The sequence below is a fragment of the Alosa pseudoharengus genome, unplaced genomic scaffold (genome assembly GCF_046254945.1).
Source record: "Alosa pseudoharengus isolate Yale_2024_CS ecotype anadromous, Long Island Sound unplaced genomic scaffold, YU_APseudo_1.1 YU_APseudo_1.1_scf_2, whole genome shotgun sequence".
Lineage (NCBI taxonomy): Eukaryota > Metazoa > Chordata > Actinopteri > Clupeiformes > Clupeidae > Alosa > Alosa pseudoharengus.
In genome coordinates, this window is record NW_027468663.1 from 21,614,218 (window position 1) to 21,634,664 (window position 20,447).

General features: G+C 45.8%; 1 protein-coding gene across 1 annotated transcript in view; it reads left to right on the forward strand.

Moving 5' to 3' along the window:
- Positions 1-20,447, forward strand: part of tmem131l (transmembrane 131 like) — a 46,522-nt gene that overhangs the window by 21,783 nt on the left and 4,292 nt on the right. The window contains exons 5-30 of the mRNA XM_076294178.1: positions 427-550; positions 1,006-1,122; positions 1,231-1,335; positions 3,274-3,351; positions 6,671-6,830; positions 8,059-8,114; positions 8,230-8,335; positions 8,478-8,571; positions 8,766-8,913; positions 9,081-9,251; positions 9,511-9,580; positions 9,696-9,819; positions 10,014-10,083; positions 10,255-10,364; positions 10,466-10,535; positions 10,680-10,810; positions 11,506-11,648; positions 11,896-12,082; positions 12,398-12,583; positions 12,884-13,030; positions 13,194-13,779; positions 14,793-14,923; positions 15,196-15,353; positions 15,808-16,008; positions 17,090-17,156; positions 17,493-17,605. Of these exons, the coding sequence (XP_076150293.1) occupies positions 427-550; positions 1,006-1,122; positions 1,231-1,335; positions 3,274-3,351; positions 6,671-6,830; positions 8,059-8,114; positions 8,230-8,335; positions 8,478-8,571; positions 8,766-8,913; positions 9,081-9,251; positions 9,511-9,580; positions 9,696-9,819; positions 10,014-10,083; positions 10,255-10,364; positions 10,466-10,535; positions 10,680-10,810; positions 11,506-11,648; positions 11,896-12,082; positions 12,398-12,583; positions 12,884-13,030; positions 13,194-13,779; positions 14,793-14,923; positions 15,196-15,353; positions 15,808-16,008; positions 17,090-17,156; positions 17,493-17,605 (3,653 nt within the window). The remainder of the gene's footprint in view (positions 1-426; positions 551-1,005; positions 1,123-1,230; positions 1,336-3,273; positions 3,352-6,670; positions 6,831-8,058; positions 8,115-8,229; positions 8,336-8,477; positions 8,572-8,765; positions 8,914-9,080; positions 9,252-9,510; positions 9,581-9,695; positions 9,820-10,013; positions 10,084-10,254; positions 10,365-10,465; positions 10,536-10,679; positions 10,811-11,505; positions 11,649-11,895; positions 12,083-12,397; positions 12,584-12,883; positions 13,031-13,193; positions 13,780-14,792; positions 14,924-15,195; positions 15,354-15,807; positions 16,009-17,089; positions 17,157-17,492; positions 17,606-20,447) is intronic.

A 20,447-nucleotide genomic window follows, 5' to 3' on the forward strand; every position in this document is an offset into this window, starting at 1 on the left:
TTCCTTTCATGTTGTGGAAGCTGGGTCTCTGGTCAGAGAGCACACCCACTGTCTTCCTGTGGGCTGCTGCATGCACAGCTATTTCGAGGGGGAAGTTGCTAAGAGCGAACAGGTTACGTGAAATGTGGTCACATCACTGAAGCCTCTTGCATACCTCTTCGAATAGGCTATGTGAGCCGGTCCTTGCAGTATGCAGTTGGTTAATGCCCTATTCTCTGCTACAAGCTGATGATTCCGCTCCAGGAGGTGTTACATTTACGTTGCGGTGCCAGTGTGATATCCACTCGTCACGTTCACTTGCTAGGAATCTGTTGCTAAGATGGGTAGACTTTAGAAGTGTGTAGATTTTCGGAGGTGTTTGCAGTTACTAAAACACAAGATAATGCCTCTCATTGAGACCTTTCTCTTCCATATGTATTCCTGCAGGCCGCTGGGGCTGCCAAGAGCTGAAACTGTATACATACACAACCCCAGCCCGGAGCAGCCTCTGACTCTGTTGTCAATATTTACATCTAGTAGACATTTTTACATGCCTTCCTTCCATCAAAGGGTAAGTATGTGCCTGGCCTGCCTCGCTGTGTCTTCCCCTCCCCCTCCTCCACTTCTCTTTTCGCTGCTCAGTAGCGTGTATCTGACTTTCACCAACTTCCTCCTTTCATTTTCACTCTCTGTCTTTTGTCCTCTTCCTCTCACAAAACAGCAGAACTAAACTGATCGTAACCTCTGACGCTTTTTTTTTTTTTTTTAAACTGCAACATGGCCTGCAGCATTGCAGGCCATTTTGAAAATAATGCACCGCTTAATATAGTCTTCCCACTGCTATTGGCTGCCTAGAACAGTACATTCTTTCCTTTTAAAGCATGCTACACTCTACACTACATTTTCATGTAATTGAATAGATCTATTTTCTATATTCTTTCTCATGGTGTTTGTAATGTGATTTCTCTCTCTCTCTCTCTCTCTCTCTCTCTCTCTCTCTCTCTCTCTCTCTCTCTCTCTCGGCAGGTGATTCCACCCCGAGGGAAGACTTCATTTAAACTAATTTTCCTTCCAACAGAGGAGGGAAATGTAGAGAATTCCTTATTTATTAATACATCTACCCACGGGGTCTTATCATACCAGGTGAATTGCCATCTCCCGTACTAGCCATAAAACAAACAGCATTTCTCCTCGTATTGTCCTTATTGGAGGCCTGGTAGTGAGGACTCTCTCTCTGATGTTCCATTTCAGGTTTTTGGTGTTGGTGTCCTGTGGGGCTCTCGACGAGAAGAACACCTAAAAAACAGTGTGCTAATATCCCCTCATATAAAGAGCATTAAACTGACACAAACTCAGGTAAGACTGAGGCCCCTCTCATCACAATGCCAGAGCTTTTAAATCCACCCATCACCCCACACACACACACACTCATATTCACACATTAACAGCCCTTAGGCAGTGACGCATACCACTGTCTCCAGTTCAAACACATGCGCATATCGCCACTGATACACACATGCACACACACGCACACACAAGCTCATTTACAGATTTGACATGAGAGAAAGAGGAAATGAGGCTCTCCTACATAAAACACCTACCTACACATCTTGTGCATACATAAACTCACATTCACACTCATACATGTCACACTTACACATACACGTTTTATACATGTGTACACACACACACACACACACACACACTAGTGAATGTGTAAATGGGGCTAGCTGGTGATGCACTTCCCTAACAGGAAGAGTGGAGGTTGCTAAATGTCAGGCGTTTGAGGCGAAGCTGCAGAGCTATATATCGTGTTGCCTCATCATCTCCAGAACAGATTGTACAGTACAGTACGCATGGCTGTGTTACTGTGCTGCTGCTACCGCTGCCTCCGATAGAGAACAAGCTACAAGGCTATCGCCACACCCACAGTCAGGACACATGAACTCACCTTCAGGGGCTGAGAGGATAATTTAGCATAATTTAAGTGAAAGGATCTAATGTTGCTATATTTAGAGCGATAATATCAACTGACGGCAGTGTTTGCACTTTTGTGCGTTGTGGTTAGGCTTCACTGATCTCGTGTGCGCTTAAACAGGTTTAAATATAGATGCCCCCCCAGGCCCATTTGAAATTGAACTTTTGCATTGTTTGAAAGAGATCAGTGCTATGACAACACCAGCTTTTGAGCTCCTGTGCTGCTTGAGCTGGGCTGACGCATGCACACAGATACCCATCTGGCCAGACGCTCTACAGCAACAGCACTGGTGGAAACTGTGTAAATATTTGCCACATATCTCTAATCCCATGTAGCCTACAGAGACTGAAGGGAAGGATTCCCTACCTGTGTCTGTGGCTTTATCCAGTCCCAACTCTAACCATAGTCATTTGGATAATGAGTGAAATTAAGTCCATATTAAGTCTTTGCTGACAGACATGGGGTTAAGTGTAATGCCAGAACTTAATTTCACATGGGGTTATGCCAGTGTAAATATGCCCCTTAATTTTACTGACAATGGTACATATTCAAGTAGTGAAAGCAGTTAAACTAATTTGTCTTAAAAAAATATGTAATTACTGTTACTGATTACAAGGGAAGTGGCTCACAGTCTCCCTCTAGTTCCGTATGCTGGGGGACATGTCCTCTATATGACGGCCCTGGTGGCCAAAGGCTTGACCAGGCCTGGAAATTACATTCTGAGAAGGCTTAGTGCGTCCCAGCTCCATGGTCTGTTCTGTTCTGTACTGGAACGATCAGAAAGAGCCAGTGATCTCATGGGAGAAGCTTGCTCTCTGTGTGAGCCAAAGAGAACCGCCACTTTTGTTCCAGTTCTACTTTTGGTTCCATGACTTCTCTTCAGAGAGTATTCAAATGAGGCGTCCACTAAGGCCTTTGTTCCATATTTGGAAGCTTGTATCTGTCAACAGTAGTAAGTAGTAGATTGACATGCATGACTGACTTGAACATTTTAGGTTTTTCTGGCTAAAAGGTTGACAAACAAGGAACAGAATGATATGCTACTTGGTTTGCCGTTAATGTTTTAATGGTGCCTCTACAGTCTGTGATTTTTAGCACAGCACACAAGGCTTTCCTTTGGTTAAATGATCCTTCACAGAGTAATGGTATCAGCTACCATTCACAATGCAACGCATATGCAACGCAACTCCCTTTGCATATCCCAAACCTTAACACTGCAGTGTACTGGTAAAGGAGACCCCTACCTGTGGGATAGCATCACTGATCTGATGAAACGGAATTAGTTCATGTGCTTTTGGTTTTCTCTCCCCTCCCAGGAAGAGGCCTCGAATATAACCATTCTGGGACTTCTGCTGCACTGCAGTTTGCCTAAATATGTGTACAGCCATCCTCAGGTACTGTATCTGATCAATGTCATCATGTATCTTGAATGCTTTTCAAAATGTCTCCCATTGGCATAGAATCAGTTCACAGTTCAGTTTTTACCCTTTATTATCAATTTCAGAATGAAGCTAGAAACTTGTAGGCAATTAAGCACGTTATGATGGGGACGCTAGGTAGTAGTCCCCAATCAATAGCCCCCACCAATTTAGCGAACTCCTTTGTGCTATTTGGACTGATTCCGACGGCCAGGACGGCAGTAAAAGAAACACCTGATCTGACACGCACAAAAGTGTCAAAGCATACTTCACTTCGTGGTGGCACTGGCGGACAAGCGAGCGGATGTGTCGGGTAGGCTAAGTTATCAGGGTTCTCTACCAATACATAACCCAACATAGGCCAGTGTAGAACATTTTAATATTCCCTTTGCCCTTCAGCATGTACATTTTTGCCCCTTTTTGTGCTTTGTAGATCAGCTATGCCACCAAAGACGAAAAGGGACATACAAAGCTTTTTCATTTTGCAGATTTTGCAAGTAGGCAAAATAACTAGCCACACAAACTGGCAACTACAACTGGTAGCCTAACATGTCCAGGCTTTCAAATGTGAATTCTACTGTGAAAAATAGCATTAACTCTTGATAGTAGGATGTTACCCAGGATATTGTCACAGCTAAACCTAGCTTCTGTAATCTCTCAACCAAGGTTAGAAGTCATGTTGATTAGGAGTGTGGAGCATGGACAGTCACATGTAGCACAGCAGACTGTCACTGGCTACCTAAAGTTAGAATCTTGCAGTCGCAATAAACAATGGATCCGAAACATTTTCCTGTTTCTATATTCTATAGTCTATTTATGTAGGCTGTATTTGTGAATGTAGTCTGCACAATGCAAAGAAATATAAGATAAACTATTGTGGATTTCCATACTTATAGAAAATTGCCAGACACTTATCTCTTCTATGATCCCAGAAAGATTTTCTTTGACTTGTTAGTTTTTTGAAAAAAATAATTTTTTTCAATTCAATGATTAATTGAATCCACATATCCTTGCACTATGCGCAACTATTTTCCACGAGCCTAAAACCGTGAGACTGAAAGCTAATTACGTTTATGTTCTTCTTAAAGTGACAGGCACTTAATTAGACATACACACTACAAATATGATGACATTAAAGTGTAGCCTAATAATTTAAACGTCAATATGATGTATTCAAATTACTAAATATGTTTAGCTATTAGTAATTATGTAGGTCATAAAATACTATACATTATTAACAAAATATATAAAGTTTCTATGAATTCCAAAATATGAAATAGAAACCTATGACATAAGCCATCACTTTCTGTGTGTGTCTGTGTGTGTGTGTGTGTGTGTGTGTGTGTGGAGGGTCAGTCAAAGTCTAGGATCACCACTGATGTGAATGATCACGCAATATTCAATATTACTGATGGCGTCAAGGTGGTGGGGGCCCCCAAATCAAATCAAATTCTTCACTTGGTATCGGTATTAAAACAATAATTTTGGTATTGTGACAATAGTACAACAATTGTCCCACCAAAGCTGAGACCAAACCTACGCCATTGATTGACGGCACAGTTGGCATATAAAATAGAAAATAGAAAGAGGAAATAGAAAGAGGAACACATACATTCAAAAGGAGGATTCATCTTTTTGTAGGCTAGCATAGCCTTTCTGGTTAATATGTCAACGTAACCTAAATAACACCATTAAAAAACGTGTTCTACACATTAGTTTGGTACTTGGTATGCCAGACTTAACTGATGCATAAAGCTTCAAACCTGAACATTTCCCAAAGGCACTGACCTTTGCAAGTACAAGGTAAAGGTAGGCTATATAGACGTCAGTCAGAGAAGCAGACTCGTTTTCTTTTAAAAAATGAAGGCTACTGAACACTAGACGGAACATTTGACGGTCACATTGGCAGCATATCAGTTTTTACATTGGAGCATTTCTCATGCTAATAAGTCATTCAGTGAGGGGGAATTTGTGATGTGTGTCAGATATCTTTCTTGCTTGCTACTCATTCCTGAAAACGATAATTTGTAGCATCTGCCAAGTGTCTCACTTTAAATGAAAAGAGAAGATCTATTTTTGTAGGCCTAAGACGCTGTTGTAGTGTGGGCATCTTTTTTTGTTGTGCCGCTCTTTTGAGTTGTGTGGAATTTTTTTTTGGCTCTTCATGCTGGAATGGTTAGCCACCCCTGAGCTAGAGGACTAGAGGGCAACTGTGGCCTACTGGTTAGCGCTTCGGACTTGTAACCGGAGGGTTGCCGGTTCGAACCCCGACCAGTAGGCACGGCTGAAGTGCCCTTGAGCAAGGCACCTACTGTAACCCCTCACTGCTCCCCGAGCGCCGCCGTTGTTGCAGGCAGCTCACTGCGCCGGGATTAGTGTGTGCTTCACCTCACTGTGTATTCACTGTGTGCTGAGTGTGTTTCACTAATTCACGGATTGGGATAAATGCAGAGACCAAATTTCCCTCACGGGATCAGAAGAGTATACTTACTTATACTTATAGAAGGGATGGTTTTTTGAAGTGTATTAGATTCAAATTTTTTTTTGAATCATGTGATAGAAATGGTTACACCAGAACAATGTGTCGTCCGCTTTTCCCCATGATCAGATCTCCAGCCTTTTAATGTGACACATGTCATCACTGTGCGTGAGACTGTCAGCTGTCGCCATAAGTGTCATAGACCTCATGGATGTGCTTCTAGATCATAGATTTCGCAAGAGCTGTGCGGAGGGAGTAAAGGAAAGGAAAGGAAAGGAAGTGCCCTGTGTAATGCTAATCCCGTAGAGTCATTCTGACTGTAATTGCACCGATGGATTCAGTGCTGCATTCACACGGAGGCTCTAAGTCACAGTTGAGTCTGCAGTTAGGCAAGACAGGTTAGCGGCAGGCTTTACGCTGCCGGGCTTGATCCGTCACTGCTGGTCAGGGTGTCAAGTCAGGGATAGACGGCGAAGACCGAGAGGGCAGCCAGTAGAGCTGGAATGACCTGACTGGCTAAGGTCACCCCGGCTTCCTCTGGGCGCTCCGACTTCTGTCAATCAATCAGGCACGTGGCCTGTCATTAGCCCGTGCACTCACACCCACACGTCTGTTTACACACAGTCATTTCACAGCGCATCCTGGAAACCCCTGACCGTGGCATTTCTAACATTGGCACCCACTATTTTTGGAGTGAACGTGGCACACACAAACAGGATGCCGAGCATCACAGCTTATTTTTGTACTAACGATCATGTGCGTAGCCTGATGACAAGGCTGACGATGACCTGGCCGGAAATGCGTGTTTTTCACCAGGGCTCTTGTTTTGTGGCGGAGGAGGAGGGGATGTTCTCGCTGCTGATCAGCCTGTCGGAGCGAGGGGAGCAGCAGGCCCACCTGGACAAGCTGAAGCCCTACGTCATCGAGAACCTCATGGTGCTCTTCCTCATCCCTCCGCCCAGCACCACCACCACAGGTACTCACTCACCCACGCCACCCACGGGGGAGGAGGCAAATGGAGCATGCGTACAGTGTGCTGGCAAAAAACAATAGGCGGCTTGAGTGCATTCACATTCATTTGCACCTTCACATTAAAGCTCTCCTTCAGACATTACAGTAAATCAAGATGCGATTATATTGTTTTTCAGGAGACAGTAGGTTAATTAATGAACAGCATGGGTGTTTGTGGGCTGGAGTGTCATTTTATCATAGTTGCTAATAAAATTGTTGCTAATTGCTATTATGCAACAGTGAGCACTGGTTTGGGACAATACTAATAGAACTACTGTATTTGTATTAGAATTTAACAGTGGTTAGTGGAAGTTAGTGAACTGGCGTTAGGTTAGTGGAAGTGAACTAGCTGCGTGAACTAGGCTCACAAGGTAGCTGTGTCCTGCCTCCCCTGAGCCTCTCCAGAAGACGGCGTAAAGGACCAGACAGGCGCTCGCTCACCTGCAGCCTGGCTGTGCTGCATTAGCTGACAGCTCAGCAGTTCTCCTGGCAGGACCACTGCAATGCTGCACTCCCCACTAGTCCAGTCCAGTCCAGTCCAGTCGCGCCGCGCGGAGCTGGAGCCCTGCGGCTGGGCCTCCCACGGACCGCCTCCTGCCTGGAGCCTCCGCCTCGCCTGTAGGCCCAACCAGCACTGGCCCTGCCCAGCCGGGATGATGTCATCCCACTTACTGTAGACTGTGAAACAGAAGGCCAATGACTCAGGGACATTTGCGTCGCAAATGTATGCGAGTGCATATCAGATAGAACAAAGAAATACACCACAGATGGCCACAGTCATCCATTTTCAGTTTTATGGTTCAACATAATCAACTTCATAGCTCTCTTTAACTTCTCTGATGCAATATGTGTTACTGTTCCATGAAGTATCCTTATGGCATTTCTCCACAACACTCATGTCTTTGTAGGGGCTGCAGGTCTATATTTGTTTTGCTGTATTACCGGAGTGTCTGAAATGGGGGGCATCCCCATGCATAACTTATTTGGAAAAGGCACATAAAAAATGTTGTGATGTCAAAAAGTGCTACGTGTTCCGACACGTTGATATGAGGAAAGTTGTTTTAGGTAGGGGGGTGTGCCATCTATGGACGACTGAAAGTACTGCATCTCCACTTTGGTTCTCCAATGTTGACCAGACTCTACTGAACTGTAATTAAAGCTGTAATTTAGTTTGTCATCTCTGTTCTTTACAGCTCCCAGAATAGATGTTTACATGCTGAATGCTGGAACAAAAAAGCTGTTTGTCAAGGTAGGTGACCATCTGTGTGAGATAATAAAATGGCCCAAGGATGAGAATTGGAATTACATAATGTGTATGGTTTATGTTTCCCTTGCTTAGTGAATTGTCTCTCTTTTTTCTATAGGATATCCAGCTCTTATCAAAAATAGGAAGCGCTCTTGAATTCAGCCAAGTTCTACTGAGGACCTCTGCAACCAACTTCACTCATGTATCCTCACTGTCCTGTAAAAGTGAGTGTTTTTGATACTCTTACTTGATGATTGCTTTACACTAGTTTCAGTGGCCTCTTAAGAAATCCTTTCAGAAATGGCCCCAGGTATGTTGGCCATGTTGGTCCTGATCTCCGTGCCCTTGTCCTTTGTTCTGTGTCAGGTTCCACTGTGACTCCAAGCAGAACGTGCTCCAGCCAGATCAACTTGCAGCTCCTGGGCAACGCCTCCATCAGGGGGCTGCCGCACACACACAGGTCAGTCTCCACTAACATCTCTCTCTGGACATCACCTCTTCACTTCAGTGCAGTTTGTAAGTGGATTTCACTGGAGTATAGTGGAAATAAATAATGAATACATTTCCAATATAATTCTCTCTCCCTCTCCCTCTCTCTCTCTCTCTCTCTTTCTCTCTCTCTCTCTCTTTCTCTCTCTCTCTCTCTCTCTGTAGGTCTGGTGTTCACCTGGCAGCCCTGTTTCAGCTGAGACAGCAGCATAGAGGCAGTGACCTCGTTGACCTCTGGTTCACCAACCTCCTGGGCTTCCCTCTCACCATCACAAATGTCTCTATCCCTCAAGAAGCACTTGACCTGCTCAAGGTAAGGGCCTCACTTCCCTACTTTCACAGAAGGTTTACTCAGCCACCTTACTCCCTTGACAACTTTAAGTGACCATGGGGGTCAGTGCATTGTGAGCCCCTCTATGCTGGTGACTGTGTGTGAGTGAGACAGTTTTGAGTAAGTAGTGGTGTTGTGGTTGTGCTCAGGTGGTGGACTTCAGCCGGCCGGTCACAGCGCCCTCTGGCTGCTGGAGGCTTGTGTCCCTGCAGCTCCTCAACAGAACCCTGCCTGTCAACCTCATTGCCACGGTAACACTGCAGTCCAGGGCAGGTCTCACTCTGGTGGTGCCACTGCACATCCGCTCCACTGCATCACGGGTAAAGATATCTCTCTCTCTCTCTCTCTCTCTCTCTCTCTCTCTCTCTCTCTCTCTCTCTCTCTCTCTCTCTCTCTCTCTCTCTCTCTCTCTCTCTCTCTTTCTCTTTCTCTTTCTCTCCCCGTCTTTCCATCCCTCTTTTTCACTCATGTATGTATCTCCCTACATTGTGGTGCAGTGCAAGCTTTTTGCTTTGTTAAGTACTGTGTTATCCAGAGGTGTTTCTGTGTGTGTCAACTGTCCTTCTCCTCTCGCTGCAGTTGGGTGAGGTTTTGTTTGAGACGGGTGCAGAGTGTGCTCGTCCCTGTTCCCTCACGCTGTCCAGAGCAGGTAAGGACATCACAGACATCACCGACCCGAGCATCTATCTGTGGTTCCCTTGCTGTGTTGTTGCACTGTGTATATTGGACTGTGCTGAGACTGCTGTTGATGTGTGATTGGGCAGGTCGAGTTGAGTGGCAACATGCACTCCTCCCGCAGTCCGCCTCTGCCCTGTGGAGTGCAGACAGCAGCCTGGCCTCCACCGTCCACTCCCGCTGGCAGAACCGCAAAGACCAGCTGCCCTGCAGGTAACCACACAACTCCACCTGCATTGGCACCCATATCTATACAGCCCTGAGTGGGTACTTCTGCCCCACACACTGGCACCCATATCTGCAAGTACAGCCCTGAGATGGTACTTCTGCCCCACACACAGCCCTGAGTGGGTACTTCTGCCCCACACACTGGCGGAGTGTGTATTTATGTTTTGTCTTGTCACTAGATGGCCCAGGCTCCCTGTGCAGAGCAGCTCCCCTCTGGACTTTGGGGCCACCCCTGTCAATGAGAGCAAGGTAAGCAATGTTCTCGCTACACACAGCCCTGCACTACTATATATATTCTGAAGCATATGCCCACCTAGATTCACAGGCGATCAGTAGATTATTTTCCTGCCAGGCTTGTCATCTCTTTGAAATGAGTATATCTGCAGGGGAGTGTTACTAATTCAAAGGCATCTGTCTCAGTTGAAGAGCCTGACCCTGAAGAATCCTTCAGGTTCTGTTGTTTCCGTGGAGATCAGAGCCCTGTCCTCCTACCCTGCTCCGCTGGAGGCTTTGGATCTGCTCACTAAATGGTATTGCAGCCTCCCACTACAGCCACCACAACATCATGCTCTATTGCATTGCTATGCTATGTGCTATGGTGAAGACAGTAATTATATTGTTTTTGTACCAGGTTTAACATCAGCCCCCTGTCTGTGAACATCTCCACCACAGAGTTCTGCATCCTGCCCGCTGACTCCAAGGTATGGGAAGAGGTGTGGGTGTGCGTGTTTATGAGAGGAGCAACAGTGTAATCCCATCATCTTGTTCTAGTGTCAAGTGCACAGAGCTCCACCCAGCGTGTGCATGTGCAGAGTGCGGTGTCTTAGTGTCGGTTTGCTCTGCAGGACGGCGAGGGTGTCCAGACGGGTCCAGACGGGAGTCTGCAGCTGCTGCTGCAGCCCTGGGAGATTCGTACGGTGGCGGTGGTCTACACACCTGCCGAGCACAAGCCCGTCACCTCCCTACTGCTCATCAGGTAGGGAACGCATGTGCGCGCACACACACACACACACACACACACACACACACACACACACACCTGGAGACCTCCCTACTGCTCATCAGGTAGGGAACGCATGTGCGCACACACACACACACACACACACACACGCACACACACCTGGAGACCTCCCTACTGCTCATCAGGTAGGGAACGCATGTGCACACACACACACACACACACACACACACACACACACACACCTGGAGACCTCCCTACTGCTCATCAGGTAGGGAACGCATGTGCGCACACACACACACACACACACACACACACACACCTGGAGACCTCCCTACTGCTCATCAGGTAGGGCACGCATGTGCACACGCACACACACCTGGAGACCTCCCTACTGCTCATCAGGTAGGGCACGCATGTGCACACGCACACACACCTGGAGACCTCCCTACTGCTCATCAGGTAGGGCACGCATGTGCACACGCACACACACCTGGAGACCTCCCTACTGCTCATCAGGTAGGGCACGTATGTGCGCACACACACACACACACACCTGGAGACCTCCCTACTGCTCATCAGGTAGGGCACGCATGCACACACACACACACACCTGGAGGCCTCACCAGGCACTCATGCACATCGAGAGACACTATCAGAGACCAGCCAGTGTCTTTGGGATCAGTTTAGTGAGGATGTGTTTTGTTTGATAGGAACAACTTGACCGTTTTCGACATGGTGACGGTGAAGGGCCTCGGGGCCAAAGAGCTGCTGCGTGTGGGGGGGAAGCTACCGGGCCCTGGGGCGTCGCTCCGCTTCAACGTGCCCCAGTCCACGCTCATGGAGTGCAGAGATGGTGAGGGGCCGCCAGCTGGCCACTGGCAACATTATGTTGTTTTTACTGTTTTCTTCAAGTGCACTTAGATATGTTGTTTTTCTTAAAGTTTTCTTAAAGTGCACTTAGATATTTGAATTGCACTTAGATATTTGAATTGCATTTAATGCAAGTGCATTAACACTGTTGACAAAAGTGCAACTCCTGTATAATATTACCTTCCAACAGTGAGGTTGTATTAAATCGTCTGATTCTCTGTTTGTCCTAGGCTTGCGCACAAACAAGCCCTTGTTTGCAATACGCAAGAGCTTCAAGGTGGAGAATGCGGGCGAGCTGCCTCTGACCGTGATGTCCATGAACATTAATGGCTACAAGTGCCAGGGCTTTGGCTTTGAAGTCCTGCAGTGTAGATCCTTCACTCTGGACTACAACACCTCCTCAGAGATCACTATAGCGTACGTATGCCCTGTCTACAGTATATACACCTGAGCTGAGAAGATGCATTAGGGCCATCTCACCCAAATAAACCAACACCCAACACATAGCTCCATACACATAGCTCCATACACATAGCTCCATACACATAGCTCCATACACATAGCTTGTCTTGTTGTATTGTTATTGTTTGTTATTGTTTGTCTCTCTGTTGTTATGGTTTCCTTCTACTATGTTAAGCGACCTTGGGTTTGAGAAAGGCGCTGTATAAAATAAGCTTATTATTATTATTATTTATTATAATCTTCTCTTCTCATTATCGTGTGTGTGTGCAGGTTTACTCCTGACTTCACGTCGTCGTGGGTGATCAGGGACCTGACTCTTGTTACGGCGCGCGGCTCCGCGTTTCCCTTCACGCTCAACGTGACGCTGCCGCATCACATGCTGCCCCTCTGTGCCCAGGTGGTGCCCGGGCCCAGCTGGGAGGAGTCCTTCTGGGTGGTCACTCTTGTCTTCACCTGGTCAGTACCTGCCCCTCTCTCATACAGCTGTCTGACTGTCATCTGTCCTTCCCATTCACCTTGTCAACACAGTAGCCTGACTCTGTGTCAGTGTTGTGTGTGTGTGTGTGTGTTGTGTATTTTTTTTTACTTTGCATGGAGCCGACTGTAACATTTCACTGTATTGTATGTATGTGACAAATAAAATCTGAATCTGAATCTCTGTTAAGACTGACTGAAATGTATTGTGTTTTAGTGATTTGTAATCAGTCTTCATAAACTCCCTTAATTTATTGTCGCCATTTTCTTGTTCCCGCCCAGTTTCTCCCTGGCTGGCGTGTGTTTGATGGCGTTCCACCAGGCGCAGTACATCTTGAGTGAGTTCACTTCCTCAAGCCACCGCAGCAACCACAACTCCCACTCACGAGAGAATGGGGTCGTCAGCAACGTCTCCTCCAATGGCATCTGGTAAGGAAGTCCAAAAGCACTCGAGACAAGACATGACAAAAGAGAGCAGTTACTCATGTTAATCCAAACATAGAAATAATACATTATAACATGTAGGCAGATGTAAATGTAATCACTGTTCTGTTTATTACATGAATCTTAACACACTGTGTACTTTTCACAGCAAAATGAAAGGAAGCTGCAAAACCTACACAGACCCGTGCCAGGCCTCTGACAAAGGGAAGGGCCGAGGCTCTCCAGCGGTGGCCAACGGGCCGACCAGGAGCCAGGCCTCTTCCAAGAAGGGTTCCGCCGGCCCCTCCCAGCCCCAGAGGAAACACAAAGTGTCCGTCCTCTACGGGAAGTACAAAGTAAACACGAGCACCAACTTGAACGCCGCTGCCCCTCTCTCCCCCACCCCCACCCCCTCCCCCTCCCCTCGCCCCGTGTCCCCCAGCCTCCCTGTGGACGAGGAGCGGCCAGCAGAGCAGGTGTCGGAGCAGAGCGTGATGGACACCCGCAACAACAACAGCATCCTCCTCAGCCACGACGTGCTGGACGAGAGGCCGGCCCCGGCCGAGAAGAGGCCGCCGCTCAAGGAGCCCAGGGAGAAGGAGACGCTTATGTTTCCCATGGAAACGCACCTGATCTTCCCAGAGAGCCCCTGCCCCGCCCCAGCCTTCAAAGCCAGCCCACTCCCGGAGGTGCCCCCAGAGAAAGAGAGCGCTGTGAAGAGGGACATGGCCAAAAGGGACAACATACAGTTGGAGGTAAATGCACATGAACATACAGGTGGAGGTAAATGCACATGAACATACAGGTGGAGGTAAATGCACATGAACATACAGGTGGAGGTAAATGCACATCAACATACAGGTGGAGATAAATGCACATCAACATACAGGTGGAGGTAAATGCACATCAACCAGTAAGGCCTTTGCACACCAAATTTTTTGTCCAAATTTTTCTGGGTGTTCTAAATATACATGGTAAGGAAAAGTTATTTTCTGCTGCACAGTTTTGTATTTTGAAGGCCACTTATTAAGAGTTTTAGAATGTTGTAATATTAATTTTATCTGAACCTGTCATTCCAAAGCTTCAAGTCTTGAATGACACTATGAAATTCTCCCTGTTGTTGTCTGCTTCAACAGCAGATATATATATATATATACCCCAACCCTAAACACTACCCCAACACTAAACACTACCCTAAACACTACCCCAACACTAAACACTACCCTAAACACTACCCCAACACTAAACACTACCCCAACCCTAAACACTACCCTAAACACTACCCCAACCCTAAACACTACCTAAACACTACCCCAACACTAAACACTACCCTAAACACTACTCCAACACTAAACACTACCCCAACACTAAACACTACACACTACCCTAAACACTACCCCAACACTAAACACTACCCCAACCCTACCCTAACCCTAAACACTACCCCAACCCTAAACACTACCCCAACTACCCGCTGGAATATGGAATACAAAAAAATAGACCTGCTGTGCAAAGCATTGTACTGTGTGAATGATTCAGCTCCTCTCATACTTAGGAAGTGGGAATAGACAATCAAGCAATCCACTCTAATACGTCAAGTTCTTATGAATCACCAACTCTCTCTCTCTCTCTCTCTCTCTCTCTCTCTCTCTCTCTCTCTCTCTCTCTCTCTCTCTCTCTCTCTCTCTCTCTCTCTCTCTCTCTCTCTCTCTCTCTCTCTCTCTCTCTCTCTCTCTCTCTCTCTCTCTCTCTCTCTCTCTCATCATAGCCAAGAGACGGCCCTGGCGGCCAGCGGAAGAGAGTGGAGAAGAGCGACGCAGGTGCCCCAGTAGCCAACAGCAAGAGTGGGAAGAGAGGCTCGGGGAAGGGGCGCAGGAAAGCCACGGATATCACCACTGGGTACGTGTGGGTGGGAGACATACAGCACATACACAGAAAATTGCCACAGACATGTGTTGAACCTTAAATCCTTGATCGCTATTGCCTCGTAATAATCCCAGGAAAAAGTGAGCTGGTGGGCATTAAGCTATAAAAAGCCCTGTTAACTGCCTATTTCCATATGTCATCTAGTCATCCTCTAAAGCTGCTTTTTTAGTATGCTATGCAGCTGTTTGTGTTGGCTTCATAAGGTTAATGTCCAGTCTTAATACCATGCTTTGGCTCATGCATAGGGTACCTGAGGCGAGTGCTGCAGTGCTGTCCGAGAGGGAGAGGGAACCGGAGCACCGAGACCTGCGCACTGCCCCCAGGCTGCGGAGCCACTGCTCCAGCGTGACTGCAGACATGCCAAAGGCAGGACCCAGCCTGGACAGCTCTCTCAAACAGAACGGTGCGTCAGTCAAGGCTGTGTCACACTCACTCTTAGTCATGCCCACTGGTTTATTTGGCCAACTCTCATTTCCTCTGTGAATATTTCTTGCTTCCCTTTGTTCTACCTTCGAGAAATGCAGATCTAAGCGAGCTAGCTGAGGATCACCAGCTAGTTGTTGTGTAATGTGTTCCTATTGAGGATGAAACCAGTGATTCATTACATACAACTGTCACTCCTCCCAGATAGCATTTACAAGTTGACTACTTATCATACTCAAAATCAACCTTCGCTCTGAATACTTTAACATTAATCATACAGCTTAGTTTGTATGTAGAGCCGAATAGCAGTTTGATTAGGTTCCCCACTTTTAGAGAATAGAATAGAAAATTGCAGGATATGTTGTATTTCTGGTGAATTCATTTATTTTCAATGTTATTATTTTAATATTATGTTTTAATACTGTGTGTGGCAGGCTTGAGCCTGGCTCGGCCCAGGAGGAAGTGCCCTGAGCGTCGGCCGCAGTGGGAGTCGGGCTCGGACAGCTCGTCGGGCAGTTCATCGGGCAGCGTGCGGGCCAGCAGGGGCAGCTGGGGCAGCTGGAGCAGCACCAGCAGCATGGAGGGCGACAGGGATGCCAACACACGGCAGCACTGTGCCAACCCGGCCCGCAAACGTTAGTAGACCCATCCTCCTCCCCTAACACACACACACACACACACACACACACACACACACACACACACACACAGAGACAGAGACACACACACACACACAGAGACACACACACACACACAGAGACACACACAGAGACACACACACACACACACACACAGAGACACACACATACACAAAGACACACACATACACAAAGACACACACATACACACACCAGTGATACTGAAATGGAGAAATAAAGTCTCCACAGTTGCACAACCATTGCATGGAAAAGAAAAGTGATTTGGTTTCAGATCAACAAACCTGGCAAACATAGAAGATAAACAGAGGAACAAAAAAAGCATACTTCGAGTCTTAGGCTATTTTTACACCGACAGTTAAATTCAGATTTTGCTCCTATGTGGCACAATTCTGATGTGCAGCATGGACATGTAAACAGGACAAAAGCACACGGATTCCAGATCAGTTTCAGGCCTCATTCAAATGTGAAAATAAATCAGATATGAATCAGATATGTGCCAATGCGACTGCAGTCTAAACAGGCAGATTGGATATTCTCTGTCATCGTTGAAAATGCCCACCTTTACGTTTCCTTTACGTTTTGGCATTTACATTAACATGCAAGTTGCTTTTGGTTTCACTTGAATGCACCACCGGACTTCTCAAGATACTTTGGAAAAGAAAGTAAACAACTAGCCACTGAAATACCCGAATGCAAGTTTATTTTGTGTATTGTCAGTGCCGTCTTTTTTTTTTGCTTTCATTTCGGTGACCAAAATTCCTCTGGTGCGCATGCCGATTGTCTCAAGTGTTCTACAAGTTAGTGAACCATCTAAACACAGATATCGGATATGGGCCGCTCTCAAACATAGATGCAAACAGGCAGTCCAAAAAATCTGATGTAGGCACTGGCAGAAAATCAGAACTGTGCATCAAGGCCTGCCGCTGTAAACGCAGCCTAATGGAGGTGCTCACTCTAGTTAAAAGGGCTTATCACCTAACAGTATAGGTTCCTCACATTAAACTGTAACCTGTCACATTGCTGTCTGAGCTAAACTGATTGCAATGTTTTTCTCTAGGAGACAACATGCAAAACAGCCTTCACCCAACAGATCAGATGATCAATCCCAGTTATAAAACTCAGAGGTAAGACCACAACATAAAGTCAGACAACTTGTACTTTCTTTTTAAATCACTTCTGATAGTCTTGCTCAAATATTCCAAATATTCCAATTTAATTCTGTGAACAAATGGCAACAAATATTCCTGTTTAATTTTGTAATAACAAACGGTAGCAAATAGATCATATTCTTGTGTCCTCTGATTATAAACATTCCCTGAGTACATTGAGATTATGAGATAGTCCATCAGCACTAGCTTCTTAGCAAACCCCTCCAAGGTCATGGCTGGATCCTGAGCTGTGGTCTTGGCGGTGGTACAGTGTACTGTATGGAACTGACCTCACCTGTGTGTGTGTCCCAGCATGAACTGTCTGTACCGGAAGGAAGTGTGCCAAATCCCAGAGCCCACTCCCCCTGTGCCTACTTTTGCGCCAAGCTTTGCTGCCGTGGCAGCCGGGGCTGACAGGAATATGGGTAAGTAAAGATATCATGGCTGCGCTTCAGTTTATCACCTCTGCTAAAGGTTGCTGTTAGAGGTTGGATTTAGTGTGGTGTGGTTTGTCTGTCTGTCTGTCTGTTTCTCTGACGGTGAGTAGGATTATGCAAAAGCTACCGGCCCAATTTTCATGACATTTGTTGGAAAGAGGACCAAGGAGGAGCCAGTTTAAATGAGTGGGCTCACACAGGGTGCCTTGATGAATTTGGTTTCATTTCCACTGGCCTTTGCAGAGGGCTGCTCTCTCTCTCCGGGTGCCCCTCAAAGTTGATTCGAACAGTACAGTGGATCACCTGGTCATCAATTGATTTGAACAGTGCAGTGGATCACGTCTGGTCACCAGTTGATTTGAACAGTACAGTGGATCACGTCTGGTCACCAGTTGATTTGAACAGTACAGTGGATCACCTGGTCGTGTCATTTTTTTTTTTTTCCAACTTTATTCAAGACACAAAGGTCCATAGAGACAACACAGTACAGATATATAAATATAAAACAATACAAAACATTTAAGAATGATGCAGATGAGGCATCATTTACAAAACATATACAGGCTTCGCGTCCAATGTTTCCAAAAGCAAGATGTGTACCTGGTGTCACTCTTAGAGACATCAGCTATGGACACAATAATCATATTCTTAGACCCTGTCAGTCTGCACATGAATCTATACATAAAATTTCTTAAAACAGCGTTAAAAGTGAGCACATTGTTAGACACAAACATTTCACTGGCACTACTCCACCTAGGGATTTTAAGCACAATTCTTAGTGCATCATTATAAGCCACTTGGAGTTTTTTCATTTTCGACTCACTAAAATTACACCACAGGTGGGCAGTATACAGTGGAGTGCAATAGGTTTTGAAGAGTGAGATTTTAACATCAAGAGTGCACATGTGGAATTTGCGTGCCAGCATGTTTGCCTGCCCATACAGTTTTCCACACTGACGCTGCACATCATCATCACCACAGAGGTCATCTCTTATCACATGTCCCAGATATTTAACTTTCTTTTCAACCTCTAGTGGTTCACCTGCCAACGAGAAAGAAGGTTAGACACACTTCATATCCTCCTTGGTTCTGGCGATCAGTATCACACTCTTCGTTGAGTTAAATTTTATATTAAACATAACTCCATATTGAGAGCATATTCTAAGAAGTTGCTACAGGCCATCACTGGAAGGAGACAGTACCACCAAATCATCAGCATAAAGCATATGATTAACGAGACTGTCCCCCACCAAGCAGCCAGTTCTACATCCCTTCAGTTCCGTCCAGGGCTCCAGAGTGCGACCTAATTTTTCAAAAGTGCGACTAAAAAAAATCGGAGGTCGCACCGGTGCAACCAGCTATTCGAGAGAGGAATAAGTGTCCGCATTGAAACTCTACCTTTGGTTCAATAACAGACACATATTTGGCCAATATCGTGATTTAAACAAATCACAGATAGTGAAGGGCGGGACCTCCCCTCTGATTGGCCATGGCCCAGTGCCTGTGTGTAAATTTGAAAATGCGTGTGCTGCAGAGAGAGAGAGAGAGGGAGGTCAGAGACCCGTCAGATAAACAGAGGATGTAGTTGCATTACAGTGTGGTCACATAGGCCGAGATAAATGTCCCCTCTCCCCACTGCCTTTCAGCAGCTGGCAGCAGCAAACCGATCAGACGAGCCCGAGATGATGATCAAGTTTATCGTTGCCTACGATAGGCCTAGTGAAACTTCCCTTCACCAAGTTCAGTCCGAAATAATTATTCACCAGAAATATAGTTTGAACGTAAACCCGACGTACATGAATGCCACTTGTGCCAAATTTATAGGAGTCGTTGCAGATGAAAAGACGTCTTAAAATTGCGAACAATGCATACAAGTCCTTCGCGAACGACAGAGATACAGATATCGCCGAAAAGGAGTGCGTCATTGACCGCAGTTACATGCAGGGAGTAACCCGGTTTTCAACAGCAATATTCGTTTTGCGCGAGAGTTGTGTAAACTCATTCTGATGGCATCAATCAATTTAATCCGGTATTTGGCGCAAACCGAACATCGCTGCTACATTTAAAGCCCGAATATTCCATGCATGTATACAGTGGTCATTGTGTACGGTGAATTGAATGGACACATTTAGATCGAGCATGACAAGTCATTGCAATAGCCTATAATAATAGGCCTACCATTTCGTTACTGCATTAACCATATTCTTATTGAAAATTTAAAAATACTAAAATTAAAAAGTAAATTGCATTGTGGGGCTGTCAAATGATTATTGCAATCATCATTGCAAAATCACATAAAAATCCCCCAGGCTACTTGGAACATCTCTTTAAATTGTGCTCAAATACATTTCTATGGAAGATGCTAGCATGGCGAGCTGGTTTAGCCAAGGCCTAAAGATTATGAAGGATAGTATGTAAAACATTGAGCCATGAGATGTGCAGTTTGAAGCCCTTAAAGACATGCACTGTTAATTTACTCACTGTTATTTTTATTTAATACATCTTGAGATGTTTTAAGTTTAAATTTTAGCTCAGTGAAGCACTTAAAGCACCAACACTTCATTAAGTTACTTTTCTTGTAGAATTGTAAATCATAAGTCATAGGACAACCTATATAGGACAGTAATTAAGGGAAAAAAGTGAACCTGCTGCGGTGTTAAATGCGATGTGGTTGAAAATTTGGGTGCACCTAACTTTTGTGCTGGTGCACCTAAGAAAAAAAGTTAGGCGCACCAGTGCAAAAAGTTAGTCTGGAGCCCTGTCCGTAGATAAATTATCCATGTATAGATTGAATAGCAGTGGAGACAGAATTCCACCCTGCCGCACTCCA